Source organism: Miscanthus floridulus, chromosome 6, assembly GCF_019320115.1.
Source record: "Miscanthus floridulus cultivar M001 chromosome 6, ASM1932011v1, whole genome shotgun sequence".
In the NCBI taxonomy this organism is placed as follows: Eukaryota; Viridiplantae; Streptophyta; class Magnoliopsida; order Poales; family Poaceae; genus Miscanthus; species Miscanthus floridulus.
The window spans coordinates 61,240,427-61,253,186 of record NC_089585.1 but is presented as its reverse complement, the minus strand read 5'-3'; the positions used below and the strand labels follow the sequence as shown (position 1 = coordinate 61,253,186).

Sequence of the window (12,760 nt, the reverse complement as noted above, 5' to 3'; positions counted from 1 at the left end):
CAAAGACAAAGGAGGTTGAGCTCGTGATCGGCGACAGAAGCAAGACGGCCCGGATTGGGGCCTATCTCGACCCCAAATAGGAAGACGCGCTCGTCAGCTTCCTCCGCAGAAACGTCGACGTGTTTGCATGGAAACCTGCTAACATGCCTGACGTTCCTCGGGAGCTGATCATGCACTCCTTAAACGTCTCGCCGACCGCCAAACCGATCAAGCAAAAGTTACGACGATTCGTGCAAGACAAAAAGGAGGCCATTAGGACAGAAATAACACGGTTCTTAGTAGCCGGTTTTGTTAAAGATGTGTATCACCCTGCGTGGCTCGCCAATCCGGTCCTTGTACAAAAAAAGAATAATGAATGGAGAATGTGCGTTGATTATACCGATCTCAACAAGCACTGCCCTAAAGATCCCTTCGGCTTACCTCGCATTGACGAGGTCGTAGATTCAATAGCTGATTGTGAGCTCTTGTGCTTTCTCGATTGCTATTCTGCTTATCACCAGATCTCCTTAAAGGAGGAAGACCAGATCAAGACTTCGTTCATCACACCCTTCGGTGCCTATTGCTACCACCATGTCCTTTGGGCTAAAGAATGCCGACGCCACCTACTAGAGGGCTATCCAATGATGCCTCCAAGAGCAAATTGGGAAGAACGTCGAAGCCTACGTCGACGATGTGGTGGTTAAGTCTAAGACTGCCGATAACCTCATCACCGACCTCGAAGAAACCTTCTAGAACCTGAAGAAATTCCAATGGAAGCTGAATTCTACTAAGTGCATATTCGGTGTTCCATCTGGTATACTCCTAGGCAATGTCGTCAGCCGCCATGGCATCGAAGCAAACCCAGAGAAGATAAAAGCGATCACCAAGATGAAACCGCCGACCTACGTAAAGGATGTCCAAAAGCTAACGGGATGCATGTCGGCTTTAAGCCGTTTCATATCCCGATTGGGGAAAAGGGTTTACCTTTCTTCAAGCTGCTTAAAGCTTCGGAGAAGTTCACCTGGACTCCTAAAGCCGACAAGGCCTTTGACGAGCTCAAACAATTCCTCACGATGCCTCCAGTTATGACAGCACCACAGCCTGGTGAAACCTTGTTAGTCTACATCGCTGCAACCAACCGTGTCGTCAGTACTGCCATCATCGTTGAACAAGAAGCCGGGCACGCCTATAAGGTTCAACGCCCTGTCTACTTCTTTAGCGAAGTCCTGAACGAGTCTAAGGCTCGGTATCCTTAGGTCCAGAAGCTGTTGTACGCTGTCCTTATTACGTCCAGGACACTCCGCCATTACTTTTGAGACATCAAGTAGCAGTGGTTACTGAGTATCCGCTGGGCGACATCCTCCGTAATAAGGAAGCCAATGGCCGCATTATTAAATGGGCGGTAGAGCTCGGCACGTACTCCATTGATTTTAGGGGCCGCCAGACGATAAAGTCTCAAGTGCTCGTCGATTTCATCGTCGAATGGACCGACATACAAGCTCCTGTCTCAGCCGACCGACCCGAGCACTGGGTCATGTACTTCGATGGCTCCCTCAACCTTGACAGTGCTGGGGCAGGTATCTTTTTTATTACTCCATCAGGGGATCACCTCCGATATGTCCACCGAATTCATTTTCCAGCCTCCAATAATGCTGCCGGGTACGAAGCTTGTCTCCATGGTCTCCGTATTGCTGTCGATCTTGGCGTTAATCAGAAAGTTGGACAAAGATTGGTCTTTAATCAGGTCAACAAAGATTGGTCTTGTACCAGTGACAAGATGGATGCTTACTGCCCGGAAATCAGAAAGTTGGAGGGCAAATTCTACGATATTGAATACCATCATGTCGTATGAGATCAGAACCAAGCAGCCGACCAACTATCCAAGCTAGGGTCGACCAGAGCCGAGGTCCTGTCCGGTGTCTTCGTCTAGGATCTTCAAACTCCATCCATTAAGCAAGAGCAAGCAGTTCACGAATCTTCCCCTGCCGAGCAATTGGTCCTGGTAATTCCCGTGCCGAGCAGTGATTGGCGAGAGCCTTTTATCAAGTACTTGACCACTGCAGATGTACCGGTTGACAAGACCAAGATGGAACGCCTAATTCGCCGCAGCAAGTATTACATGCTAGTCGATGACAAGCTAATGCGGAAGAATGCAAATGAGGAATTGCTTCAGAAGTGCATATCCTAGGAAGGAGTGGCATTGCTTCAAGAAATCCACGCGGGATCCTGCGGCAACCACGCAGCCTCTAGAAGTCTGGTCGGCAAAGCTTTCCGAGCAGGTTTCTATTGGCCATCAGCAGTCGCAGACGTCGAAATGCTTGTCCGACGGTGTGAGGGATGCCAATTTTTTCGCCAAACAGATCCACGTTCCAGCTCAGGCTCTACAGACGATTCCTGCCTCTTGGCCATTCGCATGCTGGGGACTGAATATGATTGAGCCATTCAAGAACGCCCCCAGCGGATTCCGATGGGTTTATGTCGCTATTGACAAATTCTCCAAGTGGATCGAGTATAAGCCGCTCGTCTAGTCAACAAAGAAAGCAGCGGAGCTCTTCAACGACATCATCCATAGGTTTGGGCTGCCGAACAGTAGCATCACCGACCTTGGTTCTACATTTACCGGCAGCGACTTCTGGGATTTCTGCGAGGATCGGTGCATATCTGTTAAGTATGTATCGGTCACGCATCCCATTGCTAATGGCCAGGTTGAGCGAGCAAACAGCATGATTATAGATGCCCTGAAAAAGTGGTTATACGAGAAGGACTAGAAACATCTAGGTAAATGGCTCAAAGAATTGCCAGCTGTGGTCTAGGGACTAAGGACCTAGCCCAGTCGCAACACCGGAGTCTACCCTAGGCCGTGTTACCTGCTGATGTCGCTTTCTGAGCACCAAGGATAGAGAACTATAACGAAGAGAACAACGATCAGGCATGACAAGACGATGTCGACCGACTTGAGGAAGAACGCTTGGTCACATGTGTTCGGACGGCCAAGTACCTGGATAGTCTGCGTAAGTACTACAACCGCAATATCCAGGAGCGATCCTTCGCGGTTGGCGATATGGTACTCCGCAGGAGACTGAAGACCGACGGGATGCACAAGATATCTTCACCTTGGGAGGGTCCATACATTGTCAAGGCTGTGACCCGACCAGGGTCATATAGTCTTTGTGATCAAGACGGCGTTGACATCCCTAATTCCTGGCGCATCGAACACCTTAGGCGTTTCTATCCTTGAGACGTTCTACAAAAGATATGTACCTTTTTATGTATATATGCATTTCAATAATGATTTTATCCATGATGTTTTCTCCATTTGCTTTCCATAATTTCTCTCGAAATACTTATTTCTCCATGCTAAACATCTTTGAGACAATGCATACTATCGCCATTCAAATCGGATTGCGTCCTCGCCTCAGTCGGACACGCTCAAGGGCTTCGCCTCTCCACGCGAATTGACTCCGTCAGGTTTCGATTACGCCCGTTTGCATACGACTCTGCGTAGCCGCCAGAGCCGCCGAGCCGCTAGAGCCGCCGAGCCGCCCGAGCCGCCAAGCGAGCTGCTAAGCGAGCCGCTTGAGTCGTAAGCAAACCGCGCCGACCAGTCACGTTTTCATTTGCGTTATCCAGAAGCAGCCCTGTCCTCGACTTAGCACCTAAACGTGCACGAGCAGTAGCACCCTGCGTCATGAGCGGGCGGCAGTGGCTCCTCGGTGATGCTCATATTCCTAAGCGTGCACAAGAATCTTAGGATAGAATGCCCCCACGTCTCGTCGGTTTACCTCTCCATGTTTCTCCAATTTCGCCACGGTCAAGTGCTAAGCACTCTCCAATTTCGCCCTGATATAGTGCTAACCACTCTCCAATTTCGCCCTGATATAGTGCTAAGCACTCTTCAAATTTCGCCACGGTCAAGTGCTAAGCATTCTCCAAATTTTGCCACGGTCAAGTGCTAAGTACTCTCCTATGTTCTCCACGGCATAGTGATAAGCGCTCTCTAAATTTCGCCACGGCATAGTGCTAAGCGCTCTCCAAATTTCGCCACGGTCAAGTGCTAAGTACTCTCCTATGTTCTCTACGGCATAGTGCTAAGCACTCTCCAAATTTCGCCACGGTCAAGTGCTAAGCACTCTCCTATGTTTTCCACGGCATAGTGCTAAGCACTCTCCAAATTTCGCCACTATCAAGTGCTAAGTACTCTCCTATGTTCTCCATGGCATAGTGCTAAGCACTCTCCAAATTTCGCCACGGTCAAGTGCTAAGCACTCCAATTTCGCCCTGATATAGTAGTAAGCACTCTAGAAGGGCAGGCCTGGTGTAGTGGTGAGAGTTGTCTCACTGAGTCACCAGGTCGTGGGTTTGAAGCAGCCTCTCCGCAGATTTTGCGGGGGAAAGGCTTGTTTCGGTTTATCTCTTCCCCATACCCCACTCATGTGGGAGCCTCCGGCACTGGGCCTGTCCTTTTTATAGTAATAAGCACTCTCCAATTTTCTCCAACGGTAAAGTGTTAAGCACTCTCTATTTTTTCTCCATTTTTAAGTGCTAAGCACTCTCCAATTTTCTCCAACGGTAAAGTGCTAAGCATTCTCCATTTTTCTCCATTTTTAAGTGCTAAGCACTCTCTAAATTTTACTCCAATGTCCAGTGCTAAGCATGGGGATTTCGTCTTTTTCACTTGTTTCTTTGATCCTGCTACAAGATGCTGCTCTATCTTACAGCAGGCTCGGGGACTAAGTGTGTACACTTCACCTAGCAGTGAGTGTACTGTTTTTCCTCTTACTGGTCTTAAGCTAAGCTGGGGGCTGGCTGTGTGCTCGGCTAAGCTGGGACTTAGTTATTCTGATTAACTGATTGTTGTACTTCTTTGATCCTGACACCAGGTGCATTCTTCACCTACTATCAGGCTCGGGGACTACAATGTATATATTGCACCTTGCGGTGCTTGTATCAAATTTAATGGTTGGCTAAGTTCCCGTTTTCTTTCTCAGTCACTGATGTTCTTTGATCCTGACACCAGGTGTCTTCTTCACCTACTGTCAGGCTCGGGGACTACAATGTATACATTGCACCTTGCAGCGCATGTATTAATACTAATATCCTCTTTGACAAAGTCATGGATGGTGATCGTCTGACTTCGCCAACGAAGCCTAAGTGTGTACACGTCACCTAAGGTGGAGAATTTTTTAAATTTTAAACTTGAGCTCCTTACATCCTTCTGGTAAGCCTTACTTGAGTATGTTCAAGGCCTGTTGACCAGTTAAACTGGTTGACACTTTATTTTGTTGATCGGATTACCAGTTAAACTGGTCGGATTACCGGTTAAACTGGTCGGCACTTCATTTTGTTGATTGATTTACCAGTTAAACTGGTTGGATTGCTAGATTAACTGTCTGACTCCAAGTTAAACTGCTCGGACTTGCTCAAGAAGGCGTTGCTCAGCGGATACTAGACGCTCGGGGACTAGCTGTGGGGGGTATAACCCCAGGAACCCACGGTAATGGACATGGGCCGCACCACCAGGGGAGGTCCAGCCCATAAGATCAAGGCCTACGGTGTTCGGCTCTGGTCGGCGTGCACCGCAAGGCAATCAGAAGACATCAGGGCGATGAAGTTAGATTTTTCGGATATGATAGATATCGTATTCCTTGTAAATACTTACCATGTAGCCGAATAGATCTAGGCCTAAACAAACTTGTAACCCTACCCCCCAGACTATATAAGGCGGGTAAGGACCCCCATCGAATTCATCTCATATTCAATACAATCCATTAAAGACACATGACGTAGGATATTACGTCGATTAGACGGTCTGAACTTGTCTAAATCGCTTGTCTTTGCGCTTGTGTCACCATCCAGCTCCTATTACACGCACCTTCACCGATCCATCTACCACCGTGGGTATACCCCTCGGTAGACTGCTGGCCATATTTCGTCGACAGTGCCATGGAGGAAGGCATTCTTGGCATCCAGTTGATAAATAGGCCACTGCTGTGAGAGAGCCGAAGAGAGGACTGTGCGGACCGTTGCTGGTTTCATCATAATCCACTCCATCTTTGTACAGTGGTGTTGTTCTTTTTGTTTTGTTTTTTCTAATAATAATAAAATCCTTACAGTCGGGGTCTCCCCTGCTGTATTTAAAGTTAAAAAAAATGACAGCGGATGCGTACCGCCGAGAGCAAGAGGTCATTTCTGCTCCCTCCTATAGCTTAGGCCATCTCTCTTACATCTTCAGCATGCTCCGGGAACCACTGTGCTCCGTGCTTTCCCAGCACTTATTGTCACACTATTGCTGAAGACCGGCAAAACGGAAAAGCATACCACACTTGGCCAGGCCATGCTTAGGGCAAATGGCAAGCTTGTTCCTGTACAAGCCCATGACATGTGGGTGCACTCATAAAAAAGCTATAAAAAACCAGATGGCCCAACATCTAGCTTTTTAGGGCGCATGCTTCTCTAGGAAGCAGATTCTTGGCGCAGCCAGCTTATGGCTGGCTTCTGTATAAGTTTCAGCTGTGCCAAGCAATGCCAATTAGTTTTCCAAAAGATGGGCTCATTCTGGAAAACTAGTACAATTGGCTGAACTAAAGAGGGGTAGTAGATATCCATAGGTTCATCAATTTACTTGGACCCCTAGAACAATCCAAGATTGTCTTGCTTGTGATACAATTGAACACAACACAATCCTGCAAATGATGGAGCATCTGGGTTTCAATGATAAATGGATTGACTGGATTCATAGGATTCTTTCCTCTGGTTCTTCTTCCATATTGCTCAATGGTGTCCCTGGTAGATATTTTCATTGCAGGTGAGGTGTCAGGCAAGGTGACCCTCAGTCCCCCTTATTATTTGTCCTTGCTGTGACTTACTTCAATGCATCGTCAACAAAGGACATCGTGATGGTCTTTTTGAGCTCCCTATCTGTAGAATAGAGAGAATCACGACACCCAATGTGGGTGGGGAGCCTTTCATATATAGGGCCAATTAGGCACACATGGCAGGTACAAATATAGGAGGCTGTCACCTGTACAAGGAAGCTATCCTAATGTAAGGAAACTAGGCTATACATAGCAACTAGCCTATCTAGGGGATCTGTCTAATGATCCTGATGTATACATATCCTAATACCCGCCCGCAGTCGCAGCGGGAGAATCACGGACGCACAGACTGGTTCGGAAATCAGTGAAGAGCTGGACGGGTAGACCCTTGGTCATGATGTCTGCGAATTGGTACGCGGAGGGAACATGAAGAACTCGGAACTGTCCTAGAGCAACCTTCTCGCGGACGAAGTGGATGTCGATCTCGATGTGCTTCGTGCGGCGATGGTGGACGGGGTTGGCAGTCATCGATGTTGTCCGCAGTGCTGGCGAAGCGAGGATTGAGGCCGCGCAGGAGGTTGAGGACGAGCTCCGATTCGGTGATGGTACGGCCGATGTCGCGGAGCGCATTGGCGGTGGCCTTCATCTGCTGGCAATACTCGTCGATGGAGGAGTCACCCTGGGTCATGGAGTGGAACTTGTGACTCAGGAAGATGGCACGTGGGGCCTTGTTGGCGTCGAAGAGACGCTTGATGGCGACCTAGAGCTCGTGCGCGGTCTGGTCCGGTGCTGCAGCGAGGCCGAGGAGCCAGCTGCGAACACAGGAGTCCGCAATGGCCCAAGCAGGGTCAGTGGGTCTGGCCGCCGTCGTGCCGTCGATGTGCCGGAGGAGGCCGAATTTCCCACAGAGGGAGGTGAAGAACGGCGACCACTGGTTAAAGTTTGGGTGCTTCAGCTCCAAGGTCACCGGGACGTGGGATTTGACGGAGATTGTCGCGTAGGGAGCGACGAACATGGCGGGGGCAGAGGGGGACTCCGTAGCCGCCATGGTGGCAGGGGAGTTGGAGGCGCTGGTGGCAGAGGAGGTGGACATGATCGGCCCGTAGGGGAAGAAGGGCAGGTGCGGTGGGAGGGAGGGAGGAAAAAGGATCTAATGCTCTGTTACCATGTAGAATACAGAGAATCACCACACACCCAATGTGGGTGGGGAGCCTTTCATATATAGGGCCAATTAGGCACACATGGCAGGTACAAATATAGGAGGTTGTCACCTGTACAAGGAAGCTATCCTAATGTAAGGAAACTAGGCTATACTTAGCAACTAGCCTATCTAGGGGATCTGTCTAATGATCCTGATATATACATATCCTAATACTATCCCCTCATATGATCTGGACCAATATCCCATAATTCAATATGCCGATGACACCCTCTTAATCATGAGAGCTTCCCAACGAGAACTATTTACTTTGAAAGGCTTATTAGAATCTTTCTCCCAGTCAACTGGATTGAGGGTCAACTATAACAAGTCTTGCCTGATCCCCCTAAATCTCTCGGATGATAAGGCCCAACTTCTGGCAAGGGTCTTTGGATGCAAGCTTGAAACATTGCCTTTCACTTGGGATTGCCTCTGGTAACCACTAAGCCTCGAGTTGAGCACTTTGGTTTCTTGATGAACAAGACACAAAGGAAACTCTCTGCCACTTCCAATTTCCTGACTCATGCTGGAAAACTCCAACTGGTTAACTCAGTGCTCGCCTCTGTGCCCACTTACGCTATGTGTGCCCTCCAAATCCCAGTGACCGTCCTTGAATGTATTGATAGAGCAAGAAGACATTGCTTATGGAGAGGATTAGATAGCAATATGCTAAAATGAACCCTTTAGTAGCATGGAAGAAATGTTGTAAACAAAAAAGAAAAGGTGGACATGGAATAATAAATCTCAGAAGCCACCCTGTGCTTTAGTTTTGGTCGTCTGTAGTTTCTTTCGCAGGTGCGAGTGTTCCTAGCAGCAGCAGCAGCAGCTGTGAGAGTGTGTGTGTGTGGTGTTTTGTGAGTTTTTTATGTTGTCTGGGCACCTGTCCCTTTTTTCATCTTCTTAATATAATGATGCGCAGCTCTCCTGCGTTTTTGAGAAAAAAATGCTATTCTTCTCAAACACTCGGACATGTTTGACAATAAGAAAGAAATTCCCTGGGTTAAGCTCTTCTGGAACGCTCACTACTCAAATGGTCAGATACCCCATGCTATAACTGACAAGGGCTCCTTTTGGTGGAGAGATGTCTTAAAGCTTTGTGATCTTTTTAGAGGAATTGCTACCTGCAAAATTGGAGATGGCTCTACTGTTCTTTTTTGGTCAGATCTCTGGAGTGATAATGTGATACAAATCTTGGTTGCTTGGGAACTTTGGATGCATTGGAATGCTTGTGTTTTTGGAGCAAGACCGAGATTAGAAGTTGTCCTGCAGGATATTGTATATGAGAGCAGCCTTTGGTGTTCAGCCGGTGCTTTAGCGCTCCAAGAGTTGTTGAGGTCACTTGCCCTGGCCAACTATCTGAGGGGCTGGTGATGGTTGTTTTTTTTTTGTTCTTTGTGGTGTTTGTGTTTGTGTTTGTGGGTTTTGGAAAAGGCACTTTGCCTCTTTCCATTGTATTTCTATCTTCTTAATGAAACGATACGCAGTTCTCCTGCATAGTTCGAGAAAAGAAAATAATGTGATACAAATCAAATACCCAAGACTCTTACTCGTTTGCAAAAAAACAGGAACATCTCAGTTGCTCAATTCTTGACTAATAACACTTTGGAAGTTTAGTTCCACCTGCCCCTTTCTGAACAAGCTGATCCTTGGCAGTACATTTGGGGAAACAACACCTACACTTCTTCTAGGTTCTACAATCTTCTCTATAAAAATGTTCAGCCCCCTGCTTCTTTCATCGGGATCTGGAACTCCAAATGTTGCAACAAGCTCAGAGTCTTCACTTGGCTGCTTCTAATGGATAGATTGAATACAAGGAACATCCTTAAAAGGAAAAAACATAAACTCGAAGTGAATAACTACAATTGTGTGCTCTGCAATAGCAATAGAGAGAAAACTGCCTTCCACCTCTTTTTCAGTTGCCCTTTTGGTCAATCTTGTTGGCAGCACATCGGCATTCAATGGGATCTTACTCAGGGCTACTTTCAGATGATGGTGCAAACTAAACGGCAATTCCCGAGCCCCTTCATGGAATTCTTCATCATTGGTGCCTGGCAAATTTGGAAACAAAGGAACACCTTCATCTTTGATCATGGACGCCGATCCGTTGACTCTTGGTGGCAAAACTTCTTTGAGGAAGCTAGTCTACACACCAATAGATTTTGTGATTCAAAAAGACCAGTTTTCCTTTTCTTGTTGAGCCTCTTTGGCTAAGTACGAGTTCCCTTTCTCGCCCATCTCGGACTCTGTACAGTCTTCTTTTGTCTGTTTCCTTTTTGTACAGTCGTTTGTTCTGTTGTTTTGTTTTTCCTTTTTTCTTAATAATAAACTCTTACAGTGGGGGCCTCCCCTGCTGTATTTGTGTTCAAAAAATGTCCTAATGGACTTTTTAGTGAGCCAATAACCTTTTTTGGTAGCCTATTTGTGACTGCTACTACTACAGATTTGCTTCTATAATATTTTGTATTTTGTTGCTAATTATCTTTTCTCTACCTCAGATCTGGCAGAAGGCATGGAAACATATTACTGAGAGGATCAGTTTTCCGAACTTTCAGCATTAATTTCTTCACTTATGGATTCCCGGTATTCTTCCCCAAGCCTTTTTTCCCTTCACCTCAACCCATGCCTTTCCATTCATTGTTGTAGAGTTTGACATTCTTATGATTGTCTGGGCCAACTATTCCTCTTGTTTCTGCCATGCTCCTAAAGTCATTGATGATGGGAGAACATAGCCAGGGACAAACATACGGGGTAGGGTCCATTATATTTAGTTCGATTGATGTTGAAAGATAAAAAACACACAAAATTATCCACTTCATGAGGCATCTTAGTCAGGCATGTAAGTTGAGAATAGTAGATTGTATTGCATTGAGCTGCATCGGCTGATTATTGTTACGAATAAAGGGAGATTCAACTGTATGATTGTATTGAGGCCTAATGAGGGATATATATAGAGTACATGGGAGACACAAGACGTAACCCTAGACACAGGAGATTACAATAATACCCTTGACTAATATACCTTAACACCCCCTCTCAAATGCAACATGAATGTAACGTCATTGCATTTGGAGAGTTGACACTATGCACTAGACATATTACAATAATACCCTTGACTAATATATCTTAGGCCTTGTTTGGTAGAGCTTCATCTAAATCTGATTCTCTGAGAGAAGTGATTCTGTGGCTGAAAGTGATTCTCTTTTATTCTTTAGCATAAACTCTTGAAATCATGATGGAGAATCACTTCACAGAATCAGGAGAAGCTACTTTTTTTTTAGCTCTCAGCCTCCTAGTTCATTTCAGAGAATCACTTCGCGGAATCAGCAGAGAATCACTTCTCTCTGAAAAACTATTTGGCAGAGCTCTTGCTGGATTCAGCAGAGAATCAGCTATGGGAGCTCTGCCAAATGGGGCCTTAACACCCCCTCTCAAATGCAGCGTGAATGCAATGTCGTTGCATTTGGAGAGTTGACACTATGCCTAGACTTGAAAAATAAGAGACGAATTACATCCAAAATCCAAAATATAAGGTGTTGTTAAAGTGTGCAACTCATTGAACATTGTCGATGTAGAAATGATCTCCTCCACAAGAGGGTATTGCCTTCATAACACGTACTTCAGCAAATACCTCAACTCTTCACAAAACAGTACTTCAACTCTTCAAATATGAACCTTGCTTTGGAGACTTTGAACTCGACGAGAATATAGAGATATGTCAAATCAAGCCAAAGAAAGAATAGATAGATCACTGCTGCAAGATGGCACGCAGTAGAATAGAATGATTACGACGACAAATAAACGGCCATTGATCATGTAGTGTAGCAAAATGGCTACGAAAGAGACCAAGAGGGCATAGTCGCATCAATGATGATATTGACTAGCTAAATCGACGTGACTCAGCTAACCATGAAAGAAAATAAAAAATAGCTGATTTGACAATAAATTTGTGGACACGCACTGGCATGGATGAACTGTGATGTGTAGAATAGGATTTGGATGGAGTCAAATGTAACAGATGAAGGAATTTAGAAAATACTAGGCCTCAATATACTAGCATTGCAGCAGCGATGATAGCAATTGCAACTCGTCAGCCACTGCGCACGTTCAAATTGGACCTAAACTCCGTGAAAATTGAAGAAGGAAGTCCCTTGGTGAAGATGTTCGCATACTGAGACGAAGTCGGTACATGAAGGACACGAAGATCACCAATTGCAACTCGCTCCCGGACGAAGTGAAGATCAATCTCAATGTGCTTAGTGTGCTGGTGCTGAACCTGGTTGGAGGACATGTAGACAGCGCCGGTGCAAAGGGGCGTGAAGCTCCTGAAGGAGCTGGCGCAGCCAGGCGGCCTTGGCGACACCATTAGCCACTGCGCGATACTCAGCTTCAGCACTGGATCTGGAGACGGTATTCTGACGCTTGGAGGACCAGGAGACGAGGTTGTCACCAAGAAACACAGCATAGCCCGAGGTGGACTGACCGGGGCGGCGATGCCAAAGCGAAGACCCGAAGTCAGCGACCAGGGAGTGCGCAGCCGGCAGACGAAGAGGGTACAACGGCCCAGAGCTATTGCACCTGACGATCACGTTCCGAGACTGAAGATCCTTCACAGAACCACCAGTCATGTCAAACTCAACAGAGCAATTGTTATCGAGATTAAACTGGCGAACAGAAATAAGATTCTTAATAAGCTGTGGAGAGACCAAAACATTATTAAGATGTAAGGAAGGTGAAATAACATTAGCGCCAGTAGCTGTAATGGGAAGTA

At 46.5% G+C, this 12,760-nt stretch overlaps 1 protein-coding gene across 1 annotated transcript in view; it reads left to right on the top strand.

The window, feature by feature from the left end:
- The window catches only part of LOC136456069 (piezo-type mechanosensitive ion channel homolog), an 80,362-nt gene that overhangs the window by 22,033 nt on the left and 45,569 nt on the right, over positions 1 to 12,760 (top strand). Inside the window, 1 exon segment of the mRNA XM_066455827.1 lies at positions 10,488 to 10,572. Coding sequence (XP_066311924.1) covers positions 10,488 to 10,572 — 85 coding nt within the window.